The 22,045-nt window shown below is 36.6% G+C and overlaps 2 protein-coding genes across 2 annotated transcripts in view; both read right to left on the reverse strand.

The window, feature by feature from the left end:
* The window catches only part of mettl5 (methyltransferase 5, N6-adenosine), a 410,912-nt gene that overhangs the window by 162,184 nt on the left and 226,683 nt on the right, over positions 1-22,045 (reverse strand). The gene's annotated exons all lie outside the window — the stretch shown is intronic.
* Positions 12,083-17,173, reverse strand: LOC307164090 (legumain-like). Its single transcript, XM_079880497.1, has 11 exons — positions 17,118-17,173; positions 16,659-16,759; positions 16,421-16,524; positions 15,300-15,378; positions 15,117-15,187; positions 14,313-14,388; positions 13,583-13,645; positions 13,100-13,166; positions 12,873-12,991; positions 12,629-12,751; positions 12,083-12,468 (listed from the first exon to the last, which is right to left on the reverse strand). Exons 2-11 carry the CDS (start codon positions 16,722-16,724, stop codon positions 12,427-12,429), a joined length of 810 nt encoding a protein of 269 aa, XP_079736623.1. The 5' UTR covers positions 16,725-16,759; positions 17,118-17,173; the 3' UTR covers positions 12,083-12,426.

Raw genomic sequence — 22,045 nt, forward strand, 5'->3', positions numbered from 1 at the left:
GCCTCTGGTCCAGACAGAGTGGAGACTCCGTCCCCAGCTGGCCAGCTGTTTGGGATTACTTCGGGGCCGCACAGCTACGTCTGTTGCCCCTCCGGACTTGTCCCTCCGCCAGTTGTTTCTTCTCCTGTCTGAGTAGATATCCCTCGACAAAGAAAAAACTCTGGCCACAGCTGGCCCTGGGGCCCCCGCAGAAATGCACTCCCCAGTGAGCCTTCTTGCACTACGGTGCTAAAATCAGGAAGAGATGAAGCAGGTCCTGATAGTTGTCCCTTATTGGCCCAACCGACCTCTCCTCTCTACAGCCTTCCTGACTCATTCCTCTGAGTACATTCTCAGGGAAAGGGCATAACGGCACCCGCGTCTAGACCTTGGAGAGTTCCTGGTCTGGTTCTAAAAAGAACGGGACGCGGAGATTCTGGTTACTACCGCAATAATTTTTTATGCCGTAGAGACCATCACTTCTGTGAGAGCACCTCTCAAAAAAGAAGTGGAACCCCTTAGAAGTGGAACCTTTTCGTTGAATTGAGTCTTCTCTCCGTGAGGAGATCCCGAAGGTGTTCGATCACTTCGGTGAGCCTGCTAGCGCTGCCCTGGAGGAGGCAGACCCAGCCCTCGCTTTTCTCTGTCCGTCCACTCCAGTGCGGTTATACGTGATACAGAAGGCAAAGCCTAGACCTTAGACCAGCTCTTCTGTTACAGAAACAAGCAGAGATTGGCCCACTAGATGTGGTTGCCTTCATCTTGGTGAAAAAAATTCCCAAGATGCACGTGCCCACCTGGGCGGTGAGCTGGGAGTATTGCTCCCTCCTAGGCGTTGACACAGAGTACCTCGCTGAACAGATATTAAATAAAGTTGGGGGCTGGGCGACGCCTATACATGTTCACTAGAGAACTAGCCTATGTGTTGAACTGCTGCTTACCGTGGGCTCCCTTCACATGAAGCCAGTTTCACTGTAAACACGGTTCGAAGTGTTGGCTTGCTGCGCCATTCCCCTCCTAAGGACTGCATACGTGCGCAATTCTTGCTCCAGTAGAGTTCCCCTTATTACCCGAACCCTGTCGAGTTCCTCCATACCCTTCAGCAACGGACGTGGCGGAACGTCCAAAGCCAGGCCTATCACTCGTATGCACTGGTGGAACCTGTGTTAGGCTGGGTCCATATGTTGTGATCCCTACGGCGATCCCATATGTGTATTCTTCCACGGTACGGCTCCCTGCAGCGAGCCAGTGTCACTGTCGGTTGCTCTGTTTAGGCTGGAGTCATCCCAGTGACATTCCATATGTTGTTCCGCCCGGTCATCCGCAGCTTCCCTTGCTTCCTTGATAGGGTACGCTTCCCAGTGGTCCTGTGGAACAGCAGTTGACATCCCTGGCCTAAGCCTTGTCCTTCTCCGCCTCAAAATTGCGGGAGGTCAGGAGGCTTTCGTCCAGGCACTGGAAGGTGGCAGCTCTAGTGGCGCTTTCCATAGTAGATCCCATTCAGTCGACGTCGACTACGCCGAACGTGAACGACTGAAAGGGAATGTCTCGGTTGCGTCTGCAACCCTCGTTCCCTGAAGGAGGGAAAGGAGACGTAGTCCCTAAACCACTATAGCTGGACCACCGCTGACTCTGAGTTACTCTCAGCTCCTCAGCAAAAAGCAACTAGTGCGTGCATCCGCTTCCGTATTTATACCCACGCAGCGGAGGAGGAGTATGTGATGCGAATCATGCACGCCTATTCCATTGGCTCGTTCAGTAGTACTCGAAGAAGACAGGCTCCCTAGCGTGATCCCATTCAGTCGACGTCGACTACGTCTCCGTTCCCTCCTTCGGGGAACGAGGGTTGCATACGCAACCGAGACGTTTTCTGTATTGCTGCTAATTTTTTCTATTTTTGCACATGGGCTTAATGATCCTTGTGCCCTATAGTTCAAAGCAGTGATTTTACACATCATGAACGTGGTTTTACTGACACCTGCAGTCTGTTGTAGCCTGTATTCTTGTAGTCTATGATTTTATAGTTTTGAGTAGAAGAGCAGGTGCAGCGAGTCAGTACTCAGGTGATCTATGATGATCTGCAGCAGGTGTGGTGATGGCTGACTGAGTGCAGGTGGGGACCAGGAGGGATGCTGGGAAGTGTAGTGCTGACAGGTTACAGCGTTGGTGACTGTGACAGCTGTCTCCAGCCACCTGTGACTCTCTATGGGAGAACATGTGTATACAGTATTAGCTGTGTAAATTTCTACAGCAATACTGTCCAGTCTGTCTGACAATAATAACCAACTAGAAAGTAAATTCTTGTTTCTGTAACTTTCTTACAACACCTTGTAGCCACGACTGTGTCATGTTGTCACAAATGCTTGTTTTATTTCTTTTTTATTGAAAAATGAGTCACAGTTCTTTTCTGAATCTTTACTTTTCTAATAAAGGTTGAGAATTTACTGAAATACTGACTATAAAGTGGCAGCTAATGTTATGAGACTGTCCTAAATACAGCAAATATCCCAAACTACATAGTATTCCACACAAATCAATTTTGTTGAAAAAAAAAAAAAAAAGTCACAGCACCCTCTAGTGTCAAACTTAGAACAACAACACACTGCTGTGACTGTAGATGGTTTGCTTTGCCGCTGTCAATCAGAGAATTGTAGGTAAGATGAAGCAACTCACAGTGACTATTGGTTTATTCTTGCCTATTTATTGGGAAGATCTTATTAAAGCCAAAATGATATTTAGCGGCCCAGTCATTGACAACCATATAAACACTGACCAGCTTGCTGATGGATTTTCAGTCAAATACAGGCTATTTTCACTGTGTATAAAACACACAATAGGCCTACTTCAAATGATTATTCATATATGTAAATAATATGCACTACTAACTGATCGCTGCTGTCACTGTGACTGATATTGTGTATTAGTTTCTCCACAACAGCCACAGTCACATCGCCATGTCTGAAGTTATGACCCATCCATCTCGGGAATCAAAATAATCTCTGTTTCCCAGTGGTCAATACAACTTGAGAGGGCATTCATGTCCAATTTTTAACTAGGATACTGGTATTTATGATCATTCTGATAGCAGTGAAGGCAGCATATATTCACAAAAGAATCTTTGATAACCATCCTTACTATCTACAGAACGCAGCATGTTTACTGTATGCAGCGTACAAATGCTCTGTATATGCACTGGTTGACCTACGACACCGCCGTACTTTCTGTTGTTGTGGTACTTTTCTACCAAGGCTGCTTGTATTCTCCGGCAGTTAACTGAAAGATCAGATGGGTTCACTCTTCCTGAAATTACATTTAGAAACTTCACTTATATAACAATAAACAATAGTATATTGGTACCATATTTTACTCTTTGACCAACAGAGGGCAGCCTTTGACCATAATTAAATTTAAAGTGACTTTCAGAAAGAATCACTGACTCTTACAAGTGACTCGACATTTTAACAATAATAAAAATGGTGTCAATATAAAGAGCTTCCCAAATCAGCTAGCAAGGTTCACATCATTCAGAGATTTAGAGGCGGTCTAATTGATTTTTTTTTAATTACATGGACAAAATTACATGGGCAGACAAATTATTTACATTTATAAAGCGATCTGAATCTGCGTCGCTGAACTAATGGATGTTAATTGACTACAAAGCACTACACAAAACCAGCACCAAAAGTAGCATTAATGGTAAGTATAGTATTCAAGTCATTTGTATTTAGTCTATATTGATACACCGTTTACCATTTGATGAAACTTTCATAGTTTGTTAAATGAAGCCTAAACCTACAGACCTATGTGAAGTGTAGGCTGACAAACAACATGCAAAATGGTGACTTATTATTTCAACATTTTTGATAATTTTGCAGCAATAGTACAATAGTAGGCTACAGTACTACTGGTCAAAAATGTGCAAACACATTACTATTTTTTTTTTTTTTTAAAGAAGTCCCTTATGCTCATCAAGCCTGCATTTTTTTGATCAAAAATACAGAATTATTTTTTTAAAGTAATGGTTTTCTATTTTGATATACTTTAAAAAATCTAACTTATTTCTGTGATGCAAAGCATATATATATATATGTATTTATTAATTCTCCCTCTCTCTCTCTCTCTCTCTCTCTCTCTCTCTCTCTCTCTCTCTCTCTCTCTCTCTCTCTCTCTCTCTCTCTCTCTCTCTCTCTCTCTCTCTATATATATATATATATATATATATATATACATACACTGCCATTCAAAAGTTTTGGATCTGTAAGATTTTTAATGTTTTTAAAAGAAGTCTCTTCTGCTCACCAAGGCCGTATTTATTTGATTAAAAATACAAAAAAATGTATTGTAAAATTTTATGCCAATTTATGCCAATTTAAAATGTTATTTTATTTGTTTTCTATTTTGATATATTTTATTCTGATGTAATTTATTCCTATGATCAAAGGTATATATACATACATATATATATATATATGTATATGTATATGTATATGTATATACATATATACAAGTGTATATATACTGTATGTATACAGTATATATAAAAAATGTATAAATGAAATGTATTCAAAGTGAACCTTGTGCCAAAAGATTGTTTGACTTGTCAGGCTCCCTGCACTTTTTTTTCAGGCATCATTTTGTCTCTCAGAGATACAGTTGCCCGTATCTCAAAAGACTGTTGGAAATCCGCTGGACAACTCATTATGAAGTCACAAAATGTGTTGTGGATAATGAGGAAGTCATTCTTAACATTCATTTTAAGGTTTCCAATGATGACAATGCATCAGTTGACCTTTTTACATTGGCAAATTTCTGATATATCTTCTTGCCATTTTAAAACCAGCAAATGCCATCCTACAGTCTCAGCATGTTGATTTGTGCAGTGCAGCTGAAGTTGTGCAGGGATGTTTTGGAGCACTGAAAAATCTCAGAGAAAATGACAGTGAATTTCAGCAGTACTGCGCTGACATGTCTACTGTTGAGCCCTCACCTAAACGTCCAAGGACTGTGAATCCCTCCTATGGTGACTCAGGTTCTGAATGTGCCACTGAAGCTCTAAGACGACAGATCTGCAGAAAAATAAAGAGAGCTTTGGTGATAACTAAGCATATATTAATTACTACAATACTTATGACTACTTGCTTGCTAGAAATGATATCAGAAGTGGAAAACGTTGGTCAAAAATTTACATTTACACACAAACTGTCCAACTTTCAGACGCCATCTTTATTTTTCTAGCTCAACTCTTCACTAAATGGAACACGATTGTGAGATATTAAAAGCAGTGAAGGAAATATCTATAATGCCTTCAAACATCAGTCTCAGGAGACAGGCAGTGAAGCTGACATTGGATTCGGACGGCTCTTAATGCCTGTGCTGCTCTGAATAAGGGCTGTGTCCGAAAACGTAAAAAAAAAAAATGCTGCCTTCGGAGGACGCATTCCACAGTAAGAAGTCTTCAAGACATGTTCGAATCCAATGTCAGCTTCACTTCCTGTCTCTATGAGATACCTTCATCTGATCGATTTTTGAAGGCAGCATTTTTAAGTTTTCGGACGCAGCCCTTATTCAGAGCAGCACCATGACAGGTATGAAAGTGAGGCTGTGAGTCTGAACTTAAACAGGTGAAGCTGCCAGGATTCTGAGCAGAACCAGAAAAAATGAACATATCACACCAGTCCTCAGGTCATTACATTAGCTCCCAGGTACATTTAGGATTGATTTGAAAGTATTAATAGGTATATAAATCATTCAATGGCCTAGGACCTCAATACTTTGCAGATATGCTCACTGAATATAAACCCAACAGATCACTCAGATCATTAGGATCACATCAGCTAGAAATACCAAGGGTTCACTCAAAGCAAGTTAAGTCCTTTTAGCTACTATACCAGCTGCAGCTGGAACCAGCTTCCAGAAGAAGTCAGATGTGCTCCTACAGTCACATTCAAATCCAGACTCAAAACACATCTGCTTAGCTACAGGTGTATTTACTGAATGATACAGTGGCACTCATGTACGACTGATTACACTGTATTTTATTTTTGCTTCCTCCTTTTGATTCTAAACTGAAGTGAAATGGCACTGAGAATTGGGTAAGAGAGATGAAACCATGCTGATGACGTGGGTCTGTGGTGGAGTAGTGAGTTTGACGAGTAATTACACTCAAGGTTCTGTGGGGTGCGGACTGGATCGATCCCATTCCTAGAGCTTCCGAACAAATCTTTGGGGTGTGGACTGATGGGGCAGTGAACCTGAGGTTACCCCATGAGTCATTCCTACAGCTCCTCCTGTCCGATTTTAGGGAAAAATCGGATCCATCGGAGACCTCCAATAGATTTCTTAGGCGTGCCAAGAGAACACCACAGACACAGTGAAATCAGAGTAAAACTGGGAGTTGTGAAAAATATGGTACACTGGTGTTTTGCCAGATGAGAAGTTTATCTATCATCTTTTTTACTCTTTCATTTTATTTTATAATTGTATCATTTATCTCTTAATTTCTTTTATAACTGTTTTAATTTTCCTTGCTTTTTAATTCCTTTCTGTGTAAAGCACTTTGAATTGCCACAGTGTATGAAATGTGCTATATAAATAAACTTGTCTTGCCTTGCCATGAACTTATAAGGAGGTGAACGTGAATCAGGCAATGTTGTATTATGTTGGTTGTTGTACATCATACCATTTGGAAATGAAATGTTCGCTGAGTGGCGTTAAAAGGTTATGCTCTATCATGTTTGCAGTGCCTATACCGTAAATGTAATCGATAGTGTTACCAAAAGCAAATATGAGAATTGTATTATGTGCTCTGTATCACAAATGCAATTATGGTGCTTTCACGCCATGTCATAATTACAGTAATTACAAGATTTCAACTTGTAAAAAGCGTTCATGTCCTCATAGAGCTCGAAATTACATTTAGTAAGCTGAACATTTTCCAAGAGCTCTTGTGGCCTTCCACATGACCTCTGTAACACCCACAGATTAATTTTAGTCGCTTTTCCACTGCATGGTAAGGCTCTGCTTGCTTTATTTTGGCTCGGTTTGCTCATAGCCGTTGAAAAACATATCCATATTCAACGGCTCTGGGTTTTCTTTTCCACTGCAGTTTAGTAGTACCGCTTCAAAGTGGGATTACAACTGATCGTTGTAGTTGCGCCAAATCCAAATGACGCAAATCCAATGACGCTGGTAGTGACGCTTCTCTCTGTGGTGATCTGCAGTAGGGGTGGGCGGATCGATCCTGAAGTATCGATATTCGATACTGACGTGGTATCGAAAAAGATCGATCCTCACATTAAAAATATCGATTCAAATGTGTGTGTTTTTTACCAGTATATTTTTTAATAATTTAGCACACAATTCAGTGTGTAAAATAAGCTTCTAAGTGGGAAAATAAGCGAATGTTAGTGAATAATTGTGTAGGATATAACTATTTCTCCTATTCATCTGGACACAAGTCGAAACCAATCAATCACAGAGAGCGTTCGATGCTGGTGCTTCGCTGAGCTCACAGACCCACAGTGCATTTGGGAAACGAAGCCTTGCTTAGATGACAGAGAAACAATCGGGAGTTATTTTGCAATAAACAAACTAAAAGTGTACATAACTGTTCAAAATGTTGTTGTCAGTAAGATTTTTTTAATGAAATTAATATTTTTATTCAACAAGGATCGATCTATTTCATATAAATGCTGTTCTTTCAACTTTGTTAATCAAATAATTCTGCGTAAAATGTATCATGGTTTCCACAAAATTAAATATAACTGTTTTCAACATTGATGATGATAATAAGAAATGTTTCTTAAGCACCAAATCAGCATATAAATGAATTATCATCATGAAGGATCATGAAGACTGGAGTAATGATGCTGAAAATTCAGCTTTTATCACAGGAATAAATTACAGTTTACTATGACATAGAAAACAGATAGCCTATGTTGAATTGTAATAATATTATTATTAGTTAGAGAATTAAAAATCTTACAGACCCTAAACTTTTGAAGAGTAGGCTAGTGTACAATAGAGCATTTACAATAATTAAGGTAGTTTGGTAAAAGTTACTGACTAATAATTGCCGGCGAGTTGAGAGCACAAATCATAAAATATTTAGTGGTCATGAAAACGTATTCAGATTTAGCATATTAATGATGCATTCATCTCATAAATCATGACACTGCTCTAGCACAGGAAAGTGCATGCAAGTTCAAGTGCATGCATTTAAAATTAATAAGTATTGGTATCGGTATCAATATCGGCGATACTGGCCCCTGTATTTGCTGAATATTTACTGAATTTTGCAGTATCGCCCACCCCTAATCTGCAGTGTTTATACGTCACATCTGAATGCATGTGCGGCTCACCTGAACCGGCTACCAGGCACTAGGTACTGTACACAATGGAACCCCCCCCCCCCCCCAAAACTGAGCCATACCGAGCTATACCATGCAGTGGAAAGCGTCATTAGGCATTAATAGTGTTGCCACAGAAATGCATAATTCCCAATTCGAGGACTTGAAGATTTTAGAGTAGAATGTTACATGTCGTCATCTCGAAATTACGGCAATTACGACATGGTGTGAATGCAGCACAATGTATGAGCTACCAAGCAGGTTTACTACATCAGAAAAAGCCATACATATGGAGCTGGTTATGTGATGCAAATATCAAAATTAACAGAGACTCAAAGTCACTTTGCAGTGTGAAGGTTTGAATAAGAGTCTGATTTGGGTTGAATTGATTGCAGAAGTTTAATGCCTAATGCACAAACCTGAAGGTTTGAGAAATATCAACATGGTAGAATCAAATGTTTGGGCAATGTAAGGGTGGATTTCCTGCTGGGGTTCAGTCTGCAAGACTGCCGAATTACTAAAGAAATGTTATAAGCAAGATGGTAGAAAACTGCACATTTCTTGTCTATTACTACCCACTGCTACTTATACCAACGATGGAAATAAGCACAGTTACAATAGCTTAATATGTGGGAGAGCGTTCCTATAGAGAGTGACAATATTGTATTGCAATATGTAGCACTTTAAAGTCAATATCAAATCAAAACTATTTAGCACATTATTTGTAATTGAAAAGGTTTAATGACAGAAAATGTTTATGGTTACACTTAAAATAGTTACAAAATAGATGAACGAGATGATGATAACTTATACCATTAATCTTACCCAGCATGTAAAGAGAGAGAGAGAGAGCCCCCCAAGAAAGGGACCCAGAGAATAAGAGCCAGTGAGCCAGAGCACCAAAGAGACAGAGCAAAAGTTTCAGTCTTCTTTTATCCTTTCCTGACCATGTGACTAAAACCCAGATGTGAGACATTCAAACTGACCAATCAGATAATTACAAGTTCCCCCAGCTAAAGTTGTGACAATTCATCGACCCCCAAAGTACACACATCTTGGCCTACAGGCCTAGATCACTATCTGCCCATCTGTGCCTTTAGGAACTCCAAATGGTCCTTGTGGTAGAAAAAGGGGCTGGAAAACAGTAAAGCAAATGTCTGGGTTCATTTCAAATATCTTGGATTATTTTCAATCCTACAATTATTTCACTCATTTTTATATTATTGCTATTTTCCCTACATTTAAGAAAAGTAAAATCGAAGCTTACTTAGCCTATATTTAAACTTCTTCAAATTCGCTTGTCTGGATATGATTGCATCTGCCTCTGCTCTTAAATTACATTTGTCTAACTAATTTCAAGGATTTAAGCATAAGCCTTCAGTCTATAGTTAATTTATAGAGTGAAGATCTTATTTTTTCAGCTACAGAAGGTCTATTTAGCTTTCAAAAAATAAATTAAGCACTGTTTATTTTATTTGTCTCTTATAGCCTAGTATTTGTCATATTGTTTGTAATTTGCTTTTTTGCTTATTTTTAATAACAAAGATACAATTAAATTAAATATCTATATTATAATTATAAAATTACATTTAAAAAATATTAAATGACTCGTATCATGAAATAAGATTTTGGTCATCCCAACCTGTTCAGAGTTGTGAAAGGTTTGTAAATGTTAGCATGATTGATAATAATGTGATTGTTGCAAACATCTCGGTAAGGACGTTCACACTGACATGTAATTATTATTATTTTTAATAAAGGGGAGGGAATGGTCATAAAGCAGGGCAGGAACATGCTGGTCATGTGAGTTTTTAGCTTTTTAAAATTAATTTATAAAACAATGATTTGTAAGTTCTGTCATATTTTTCAATTACTTTTACTGTTTTAGTTTTTTTTGCCGTGGTAGCGATTCAGTATCGGTATCGAGGTATTTTGGTCTGGTATCGTATCGAAGTCATAATTTTGGTATTGTGACAACACTAGTACTGTATCTCTTCGAAAGGATAATATTTGAGACAATTCATGTATCTCATACAATTTATATCTGTTATGATATATTTATGACAAAAGTTGCTTTGTGGTTTATAACAGGTGTAAAAGACTTCGGGCCCTATCTTGCACCCAGCGCAATTGACTTTGTACACCGACGCATGTATCATTCCTATTTTGCACCCGCGCACAGTGGACTTTTCCCTCCACAGACCCACGTCAGTAAACTAGGAAATGCATTTGCGCTCCCGGGGGCGGTTCAGCGCAAAGAGGAGGCGTGTTCCGGCGCAAACGTTCCCTGGTGCTATTTTGCAGGTTTAGAAAACAATTCTGCCACAGACCAGGAAAAATCTAGTCTAAAGTCAGTGGCGCATGTTATTCATATGCTATTTTAAGGGCGCATGCTTGGCCATAATCAATGTAGCGTGTGCACAACGCGCATACACTTTGCTTATCTCATCTACACACAGATGCAGCAGTTCTCATTTTTAGAAAACCATACATTATTACAAGGTAAAATATTAACACTCGAGGGAAATTATTGTTGTGTCCATGAAGATGTGAAAAAATAGGCATACATCTAGCTTACACATTTACCCAAATTATTATACGCCTGTTTAACCGAAGCTAATTTGGGTGGGTTTCTCCCATCCCCAATGTCACTTCTCTGTGTTTTGCGGCCCTGACGAGAACGTCGGTCTCCTCGGCTGTGAACCGCTCCTGGCGTGCGCCTGGCAAATCCGCAGTTATAATAGCAATCCGCCATGGAACAAGCGCGCCTGCTCTTAAAGGGAATTTGAGATGAGGCTCTGATTGGTTTATTTCACGTTACGCCCAAACCACACCTATGAATAATGTAGCTACTTCAGACCAACCCATTTTAGATTTGCGTCGGGCGCAAGAGTCATTTATCCCGCCGGTATAATAGCAACCAAGACCCGCCCACAAAGTTACTTGCGTTTCGCGCTTGATACTTGCGTTTCAGATCGTTAAAATAGGGCCCTTCATGTTGTTGTTTAGAGCTCGCGTCTTGCAGGAATTCTGCTGTAATCAGGTTTTATAGATGTTCTAATGGTGAACAGGTCATTTCAGCAACATAAAATCACTGTTAGCAAGACATTATGTGTCAATATGCAGCATATTTAAAGTCTCTTGTGCAAAAGTGCTAAACACCACAAATTTCAAATCCATGCATATAAATAACCATCCCAAATGTGTTCAGTGAACTTCAGGTCTGAAATTTGTACAGGCCAGTCCAATAAATGAGGTTTTATTAACAAAGTTCGGGAGGAGCACGTTCAGATAATTAACACAAGTGGAGAGCACTCAGCAATCAATGGTAAGAGGTATATATACACTCAGCAGTCTCACCTCAATCCATTGACAGTTTTGCAGCATCCCCTCCACACTTCTAGTCCTAAACACTTACATACGGCGGGAGAACTCTGGGTTCGGGCCGAACTCCGAGCTCGGAGCCCTCCGTCCGGACAGCACGCCAAATACGCATTAAACTTTATCCCCTCAAATTGTATGTAAGTGTGAACTCGTGAAATCACTTCTATCTACATTTGTGCACTTTGTGTGATTTTCATGCATGATTTTTCTTTATCTGTTTGTAGTGAGTGAAACTTAAATAAGCAAATTAGAAGGTGAAGTCTTCATCCTTTTGACGAACCATTCTTTCAGCCGTTTGCACCGTAAGACAATGTAGAATTAAAGAAGCTGTCAAAACCATTCACATACATAAAATAACACACACAATCACTGGATTTTTAACCTTATTCCCAGTTTTATTGTTTTTTTGGTACAGTATTTCACAATATTACTTTTTAGGCTCTATTTGGATCAAACAAATGCAGCCTTGGTGAACATAAGAATATAAGAAAAAAAGAAGAACATAAGAAGAAAAAATAAATAAACCCCAAACCAGAAACCTTTAAATAATAGTGTATGCTATTTTGCAATCAATTTAATCTTAATCATAAAGCTATAAGTCTGAAACAAGAAACTAGTACAAAAGGTCATCAGAATACTCTTAATTACTCTGGTCATTTGCTTGAGCCTCAGCTGGATGTTTTCTTGAACAAGGGTTGAACAGCTTGTAGGGAGTTCAGTTTTGCAGAAATTCACTGAGGTAACAGTGAGTGATTTTCTACAGAAAAAAAATGAACAGAAAACAATTTAGAAAAAAGTACAACATTCATGGATCTTGTGAATATATACAGTATATACGTGTTCATATCCTGTTATTTTCAAATAATGAAAATAATAACTTAAGTTCTTATTGTATAAAGTTTTAGAATTTTTAATACCCTGTCTCCAAACACGCAGGGGCAGGGATCATCATCAGGCTTTGCAGGGTCAGAATTTTGTTTAAGGTATTTAGATTGTCTAGTCTTTACCAGTTCATGGAATGTTTCTGTAGTAAAGTCAGCCTGTGAATACAAAGACAAAAACACACATTTGTCATGTTTACTTTGTGGCTGTAATGAGATCAGAATGTTAAACCTTCAAATACAATTTGCAGTTTAAAGTTCACTGACAGAAAACACATACCTTGTCAAGGTACTTCAACCAAGTTCTTGAGAATTTATCAGAGAGGAAGACGTCCCTCTCTTTATTGTAATCAGTGGGAGTGATTTCGGTATATTTGGAACATGAAGCCAACGCAAAGACTGGGTGACAGAAAATGGATTATGGTTATACACTCAACTTTCAAATAAAGACTAGTGTGACTCTGGTTACAAATAAGGCAGGACCATTAGTATCATATAGCATCTTACCTTTTATATGCTTGGGAAGTCCTTGGAACATTGTTGCAGAGTAATCGCTGTCCATGAATATCACCATCTGCAGCACATACACATGATGAGGAAATAGTAAGATATTTAAAAATACAGCCGACTCATTCCCTTTACTTAAGCGGTTTTAGATCACTACAGGTTGTTGTTGCCCCTTTCTTTTGAGTTGTCACATTTGGACATTTGGCAGGATTTTTTATTTTTTATTATTATTAAACAGAATCCATCTCTCTCTCTCTCTCTCTCTCTCTCTCTCTCTCTCTCTCTCTCACTCTCTCAGTAGTGTTTAAACAGTAGTGTTTAATGTTACAAAAGCTTTCTATTTCAGATGTTTTCTATTTCAGTATTGCTGTTCTTTTGAATTTTCTATTCATCAAAGAATCCTGAAATAAAAATGTAAATAACACTTTAATAAAATCATGTTTATAATACATAAAAATCATGTGAACATTACTGAATACATACCTTTGAAAATTTTCTTTCTTTATGCATGTTCTTGAGCGCTTGAATGAGTTTATGAGGATGAAGCTGTCATAAAACACACTGAATTAATGGACTAGAAGTCAGCAGGTTTTCAGATTAAACACATCAGTTCCTATGTCCTTATCCGTGTATTTACATGCAAAATCTTGAAATTATCATTTTATTCCCTGAAATGACCATTCCTTCTGCGTAAATAAAGTCATTTTTGACATGATCACTTATAAACAACCAATAAAAGCAAATAAATAAATAATAATAAATTGATTTTTTTTAATAAAATTGTTGTACGTTTTGTCAATTGCGTATCCATAGATACACTTATAAATGCGATACAAGTTCTTGCTTTTAACTATACAGATTAGTATTATCATAATATTTTTTCATGTTCAGATAAAAGATTCCTTAACATTTATTGTTTTTCTTCGAAATTTTGGGTTTGCAGAATTTCTTTCCTATTGGAATCTGTGCGATTGGGAGTTTTGCATGAGGGTGAAAAATTTTCCCCATATTGCTCATATTCAAGTTGGTCGACAGAAAACTGCTTGGTTTAAAAGTGAATTCTTTAAGAGCTGTGAGCTTCATACATTGCTACACTCTTGAGAGTAGAGAATTGCCATTTTTATATCGTAATATTGTTGGCTCATCATTATAAATATACCGTCGGCCTATATCATGTCCATTCTGATAATCTCTTGAATCTTTTTATACTTACTGCCTTCTCAGGAAACTGAAACGCGCCTTCTTGTCCCAGACCGGACATGTAGATGTAGATGTTGTCATTGGGTCCACTGCATTAAATGAAAATAATAATGGTATTTCATTTTAGCTGCAAATTCACATTAGCTGCAAGCAGCAATTACAGGGCCAATCACTGAAGCGGCAGATCTGTTACAGTTATTTCATTGTACAGAGCATCCCTGGTGATAATTGTAGGCAAAGTTGTTCCCAAAATCCACATGTAGAAATATTTTACTTTTGAATAAATTAATACTTCTTGACCGCTAAAAAAGTATGTTCTTTATAGTATGAGTGTGTGTAGTATGAATGTAATAATCCGTACATACTACATTTGCATTGTTGTCCTTATCACATGACATGCTAGCGTCAGTTGTGTCACGTCACTGCCATTCATAAATCTCTCGGGTTAAGCGAGCAGCTGATGCTGGTAGGTCACATGATAATGACAACATGGCGAATGTAGTACGTACAGATTACATTCATACTATACACACTAATACTATATAGAACATAATTTTTTAGCAGTCATGAAGTAATTACTTATTAAAAAAAATTAAAAATACTAAAAAGAGTATGCGATTTGAGAGAGAGAGAGAGAGAGAGAAAGAGAGAGAGAGAGAGATGATTTCAGATTCAAAGCTACATCTCTAAGCACCTGTGCTGCTTCCTCGCATTCAGTGGTTGGCCCTTAATTAACTGCACAAAAGTGAAGGTATTAATAATATTAATGATTAATAATTGATATCATTGAAAGTTTCTTCTTTACAGACAAACAAACCTTTCTATGACTTTTTTGTGTGTGCTCTTATCCCCTCTAAGAGCAGCCAGGAAGTTCTCTGGGGTCACATCCTATAAGATCATAATTGTCATAATTAATCATTATTGTTGAAAGTTATTATTGTGCTCAGATATGGGATAAAAACATAAACACAAAACTATGTCAAAACAAAACAAATATTACCTCTATAGTGTAGTCTTTCGGAACTCCTGAGTACACGTCTGAATCATCAACTACACTGAGAATTCCATCACTTGGGTTGCTGCAGGCAGTGAAGAAAAGGAAAGTGTTAAATGCGGTCAGCTCCAACAATCTTATCCACACTTTTCTGTGATGACGTGTTTCTAGAATTATTAAATCTTGCAGAGTTTGCTAGCAAATGCTGTTATGAGGGTGTTTGTAATGCATGTCTGAGGAAATGACAGTCAATTTGACATCTTTCTTTCTTGTCTTCATTTGTCTTCCGTAATCAATCTCTCTATTTTCTTCCTATTTTGGAAAGTCATGCAAATGCTATGTTATCATAGCCTGGCAAGCCAGACCTACATCAGGATGTTAGGTCTGGCAACTCACCATAGACACGGCTCAATCCGAGGGGTGGGATAAACAGTGGTCTTTCAAATTCCCTCTGCACGCAATAGGACAGCGCTTCAACCAACCAGAGCGTTTTCCCAACAGTGGAGCTAACGTTAGTTGATAGATTCAACTTTTGAATCTGGCCGGCAAAACTACGAACACATCTTCCTTTTTTTAAGAATGACTTAAGTGCCGTTCTTTGCTCTTTTTCAAAGAACTTAACTTCAAGTCCTCCAGAGTCGTGGCCAAAGCCGATTCGAAAGACTGTTCTCCAGCAGCAGCAGCAGTTCTTTGTTTTCAAGTAGCAGGGAACCGTCGCAACTCTGTCGTCATATGTTAAGCCCGCCCCCGCCTACTCTATACACGACGTGATTGGCCTGACCCAATTTAGGTTTTTCCAGCACGAAAGTCAATGGAGAGTTGCTAGACTACCCTGGCTGCAAAATACATTTTGCTGCTGCTAGGGTGCGTCTAGATTTCTAGGCTAATGTTATCATGCATTTTTAATCTTTTCCCCCTTTTGCTATTGTGCCGAATGCCGAAAATCATTTACTGTATTGTCTTCCAGTCGTCCCTCTGTGACAACCCTGTTTTGCTTTTGAAAACCCCAGAAATGCAGCTCTGTTACACTGTTGTTCCCGCACTACTAATTAGCAGTATGTTTAGCACAGATGATTGAGATCAACTATGAAACACATGATACTCAAAAGCTTTGGCAAATTACTCACTTTCCATTGCGAGCGATGTCATCATACATCATCACCACAATCTGCTGATCAGGAATCGGCTCAGGATGCTGCTTAAGTATCTGATAATGAAGGCACACATTGGCCTGAAACGCAAATGACAAAGATGATTTCAGTTACTGTCATCATTTAAAAACTGAGGCACATCACACCTTGGGGAATTTATTAGCAATGTGTCTCAAAAATAATGAAAAAAAAAAAAAAAAACACAAACACAAACCTGGTGCTTGTAATTTTCCCAGCCCTTTGAGCCGGCGACAAGGAGAATCCAGTTTTTTCCAGACATTTCAAAAGCCTTTTCCAAGCAAAGTCTATTGGAATCTAAAATAATAATTATAAAACTAACAATTAAAAAACTAAATTAACATTGATCTAATGCTTTTAATTGGGTAACATTCATTTTTTAATGGCTCATACATTTATGATGCGTTTTAAGAAACACATAAAAGAACACAAGTAGGTGATATGTTATAAAGTTTAGGACGATATAACAAGAGTTCAGGTTTTAAACTTAAGTGTTGCTTTCTATTCATGAAGTGCTGAATGTCAATCACTCGTCATGATGTTAAAAATACTGCTCAAAAATGTTTCTATTTTATTATCTACATAATTAAATACAGTTGCTAAAAGTGTTTAGTGATTTAGATTATGTAGATGATTGGATCATATGTCATCATACCTGTGTTGAGTATCAGGTGTTCCTGTGTGCCTGTCCTGTTGATCTCTGATGGTTTTAGTCAGACAGCCTCTGTCTTTATATAGGCAGTTTATCCCTTTCATTTCATCAGACTCATGGGTGTGTATTTCATATTTTGCAATACTTTTCATATTCACTTTAATTGATGGCAGTTGGTGACTTTGTGAATCATCTGAAACCGAGTTTTGAATTAGAATTAAGTTGATTTGGTTTTAAACTTTTGAGGTGGGACACTTGTTACAGTAACAGTTACATACAAGTAATCAAATTGGAAATAAAAATAAGCTGTTCTACAGGTTTTCTCTTTTTTAAAATTATTGAATTATTATGTATTGAAAGTCATTTGCGCGAGTTGCTTCAGTAAAGTTTTGTCAGAAAGGGGAAATACACACAGCCACAATTTGATTCCACAAAATCACAAGTTTTACAGTTTTACAGTAAGACAAAAAACACAGAATTTTTAATAGAAAAAAATTAATAGATTAAATTCCAAGATCGAAGCATCTATTTTACAGAGAGAGGAAAAAATACATTTCATTTGCTTCTATTTTCATTCATTTTAATAAATATGACCTTTATTCAACTGCTCTTTATAATATGAAAATTTAATTAATTTAAAGGAAGTCCAGATATAGTATTTTCAAAATAACAAAAAGATTTTGTCTAAAGTACTCAGTCAAATGATATCTTTAAACAGTTTTTTTTATGTAACAAAAGAATTACTACCAAGGTGAAAAAAAAACTGCAAAAGAAAAACAAATCTTACAAAATTAAAAACTTTTTTTTTGCTGTACTCCAGTATTTTCTTTTGAATCTGTTTCATATACTGATTTTCTATAGATTAAAAGATTAGACAAGGCAATTCCTGTCTTTTAATCTTTAAAAAAAATCAGTAATGGCAACATGTTTCAAAAGAAAATACCAGTGTCACATGCAGCAGTGACGAATTAATTACTTCCTTCAGAAATCACATTTTCTTCAGAAATGTCATTTCAACATATTTTTTGTTCTTTTTCTTTGTTCAACATATTATATGGAAATGGAATGCAAATGTGGGAGTCAGAGGTGTGTGAACATGCAGGCAAGACAAAGATCACTTGAGCAACACACGTAACTGTATGCTATGACACACATATAGAAATAATGCTTTTTTATATGTACAAACTGTATATTCTATCCCCTAATCCTAACTGATGTATTTTATTAATGTGATCTACTAAGTATTTGTTTGTAATTCATATTGACAGCATTATGATATATATATATAATTATTATTATTTATTTATTTTGTGGTTATGTCTAACTTTGGGGATAGGTTTAATGTATTCATAAACATTTTAATGAACTATTTAATGAACTATTATCCAATTGTTAGGTTTAAAGCACTTAATTAATGACATTTTCCCATTTCCCATGACTTTAAGAGTACTTTTTACAGTCAATAAGTTGTTAAAGCATTTCCTAACACTTTACATACCGTATGAGATAATTAAATGATAACACTTTAATTACAGTGACAATGAATGGAAAAACTCACTATTGTCTATTAATGTATCGGTTTATAAACTAAAAATTAACTTCAAACTTATAGTTTGGAAATGATTTGTAAATACTTATAAAGTGTTGCCTTTTTTCATGCTTGGCACTAATTGCACAAGCAAGTCTAAAAAGGAATAATTTCAGCATATTTTCAATTATGTTACTGTATGTGTTTGTGTGTGTACATACTTAACCATATTTTGGGGACAAATTTGTAACCCAGACTTGAGCAAAACCTGACAAAATCTCCAAAAACGTCCTTTTTGGGACGTCCTTGTTTGTAAAAAAGCAAAAATTAATTAAAGTTTTTTTTAGAATTGTAAAAATGCAGAAAGCTTTCTGTGATGGTTTAGGACAGGTTACAAATTTGACATTCAAAATTGAATCAAAAGCAGCTGTACCGCGAACAGCCAGTCTGCAAACAAGAAGCATTCTTATAAATTATTTTAAAATACACACAGCCACAATTTGATTCCACAAAATCACAAGTTTTACAGTTTTTTTACACTTTCGGATTTTTTTTTTTATATAACTTAGTGTAATGTTAAATGTAACATAATGTTTTGACATTAACTTTCTCATGAAACTGAAAAGATTAAGACATGAATGGTGTCACATGAAAGTAAAATCCTGTCCCACACAAATTCATGATGAATGAATCACCTTGTTTCAATTACTTTTTTTTCCGTCAAAATCTTATCTTGTTTCTTTGGTGAATTATTATTAATGCATTCAACGATTGTAAATGTGTGTTTGTGTGTGTGTGTGTGTGTGTGTGTACCTGGTAATCCATACATTGTGAGGAACAAATGTCCCTACTGGGATAATAATACAAGGCATGTGTTTAAACTTGTTGGGACTTTTCTTTTAGGAAAACAGCTTATAAATCATACTAAGTGATTTTTCTTTAAATGCAAAAATGCAGGTTTCCTGTGATGGGTAAGTTTAGGGGTAGGGTATAAAAATATAGTTTGTACAGTATAAAAGTCATTTTGTCTATGGAATAGAGGATAACACATTATATAAGTACTTACAAATATATATATATATATATATATATATATATATATATATATATATATATATATATATATATATATATATATATACACACACACATACAAATACTGTAGTCTCTATATGTTAATAGACTATATACAAATAGTGAGTTCTTCAATCATTGTAACTGTAATTAACAAATTACAGTTAAAAGATCAGGACGAGGGTGCCAGGGTGCCCCGTCCCTGAGAAAGCAGGTCCTTCCTCAGGGGAATTAGCCAGGGAGGTGCTGTCGCGAGGAGTACTAGTTCGGGGAACCAGTGACGAATGAATCACTTTCTTCAGAAACGCAATTCAATGTTTGTGTTTGTTTTCTCAACAGATTATGTAGAAATGGATTGCAAATGTGGGAGTCAGAGGTGTGCAAACAAAGACAAAGACAAAGATCACTTGAGCAACACACACATTTAACTGTATGTTATATGTATATAGAAATAATTTTGTTTTATACTGTACAAACTGTATATTCTATCCCCTAATCCTAACTGATGTATTTTATCAATGAATATATTATTACAATTTAAAATAATTGGTTTTCAATTTATTATACTTTAAATTAGTATAGTATCATTAGTATCATTTATTCCTGTGATGCAAAGCTGAATGAATGAATGAATGAATGATTGAATGGATGATATATCACAATATTACTTTTTTTTCTGTATTTTTGATCGAATAAATGCAGGCTTGATGAGCAGAAGAAACTTCTTTCAAAAACATTAAAAATAGTAATGTTTCCAAACTTTTGACCTGTACTGTAGATATAAGATGGGCTGTCATTGGACAGTAAAAACGACCGAAGGCTATACGGTCATTAAAGCGGTCATGTTTGCACTTAGGTTTTATTACGCATTTAGTAGAGTATTGCAAGAAGCTGCTTAACCTTACTATCAAAAAAAAAAAAAAAGCTACAATCATGATTTTTCATGAACATTTAAAATGTAGGCCTAAAATACCTTGGTATCAGCATGTTTTCATCAATGGTATAATTAATACAATTACAATTAATTTGGTTTATCATGATTAATTTGTGTTCATAATCAGTAAAAAAAAAAAAAAAAAAAAATTAACTATCCTGAAACAGGGTCTCTCACATAGGCCTACCAAAATGTGATAACAGAATATATTTAAATTATCCATAAAAATGGTCATTTTCTCCTTACAGTCTTGCGAGTTAACAATAATGCCTGACCAGTAAATTACTTGGTGAACAAAGAAAACATTTTGCCATTAGGCATTGGCATTAGTTAATGCCTAAAAATTTAAAAGTTTTACCTTTCATTAATTTTAAAATTCGTTGCCGGATTGAATGGGAACATGATTTATTGAAAATATTTGAAAATAAGTGGTTCTTAAGTCAATACTTTTTTAATGGCTTTCAACTTTCCATTCCTCCGCTGCATGATTCTAGCCACCACCGGATTGTTGTCAGCGTGAAACACATTTTTGAGCACGTGAATGCTGATTCTTGTCAGCGCTGGATTCTAGTCTGTGCTTGAGCGCTGGTCTATGACTGGAAAAATCGTTGCAAAATAAACGGTACATAGCTTACATGTCACATTAAACGGGCAGATTTTAGAATGTTGTAGGCAATTATTTTGCAAGTATTTACATGTTTAATTGTGTCTTGCATGGATCTTTGGTGTAAACTCGTGAACGCCCCCTTTCAAAAATCTTGCTTCCAACGCCCCCGTTGTTCTCTGAACACCCCCTGGGGGGCGGTACCACCCGTTATATATAACTATCCATGTATAAAAACAACAGAATTCTATGCAATGTACCCATTTAGATAGCTAAGCAAACGTGTGTTTTTTGTTTGTTTGTATTTTTAGTCCCGATGAGGAAAAACATCTGATAAATCATACTAACTGAGGTTTTCTGAAGATGCAAAAAGGCAGGTTTCCTGTGATGGGTAGGTTTAGGGGTAGGGGATGGAATATACAGTTTGTATAACAGTATAACAATCATTATGTTTATGGAATAGAGGGTAGCTCTTTAATAATAATTATACAGTAATAAAGTACTTACAAATCATGTGCAAACTAGTAGTTTATTGTTAATTCATAATTGTAGTCTCTACCTTATATACAAATAGAAAGTTTTTCAATCATTGCCACTGTAATTACCAAAATTACTATTGTTTAATTAGCTCATATTCAAAGAGTTAGATAATGTTTTTTTATGCTTGAACTAATTAACCATAAATAGTTCTCACATTAGATAAGGTCACAGAAAATCAGAAAATGTTATTAGTATTAGGTTTTTGTACAAAAGGCCACTCAATGAGGAGTAAGAGAATGTCAGAGCGCTGT

This window comes from Squalius cephalus (assembly GCF_949319135.1).
Source record: "Squalius cephalus genome assembly, chromosome: 9".
NCBI classification, from domain to species: Eukaryota; Metazoa; Chordata; class Actinopteri; order Cypriniformes; family Leuciscidae; genus Squalius; species Squalius cephalus.

Excerpts from the sequence above, each read along its gene's own strand:
- LOC307164090 (XM_079880497.1), bottom strand. The coding sequence starts at position 16,724 with ATGTCTGGAAAAAACTGGATTCTCCTTGTCGCCGGCTCAAAGGGCTGG. Across the intron at positions 14,389-15,116 it reads CACAAAAAAGTCATAGAAAG|TGGACCCAATGACAACATCT; the intron begins GTTTGTTTGTCT and ends CATTTAATGCAG. Across the intron at positions 13,167-13,582 it reads AAGAAAGAAAATTTTCAAAG|ATGGTGATATTCATGGACAG; the intron begins GTATGTATTCAG and ends TATGTGCTGCAG.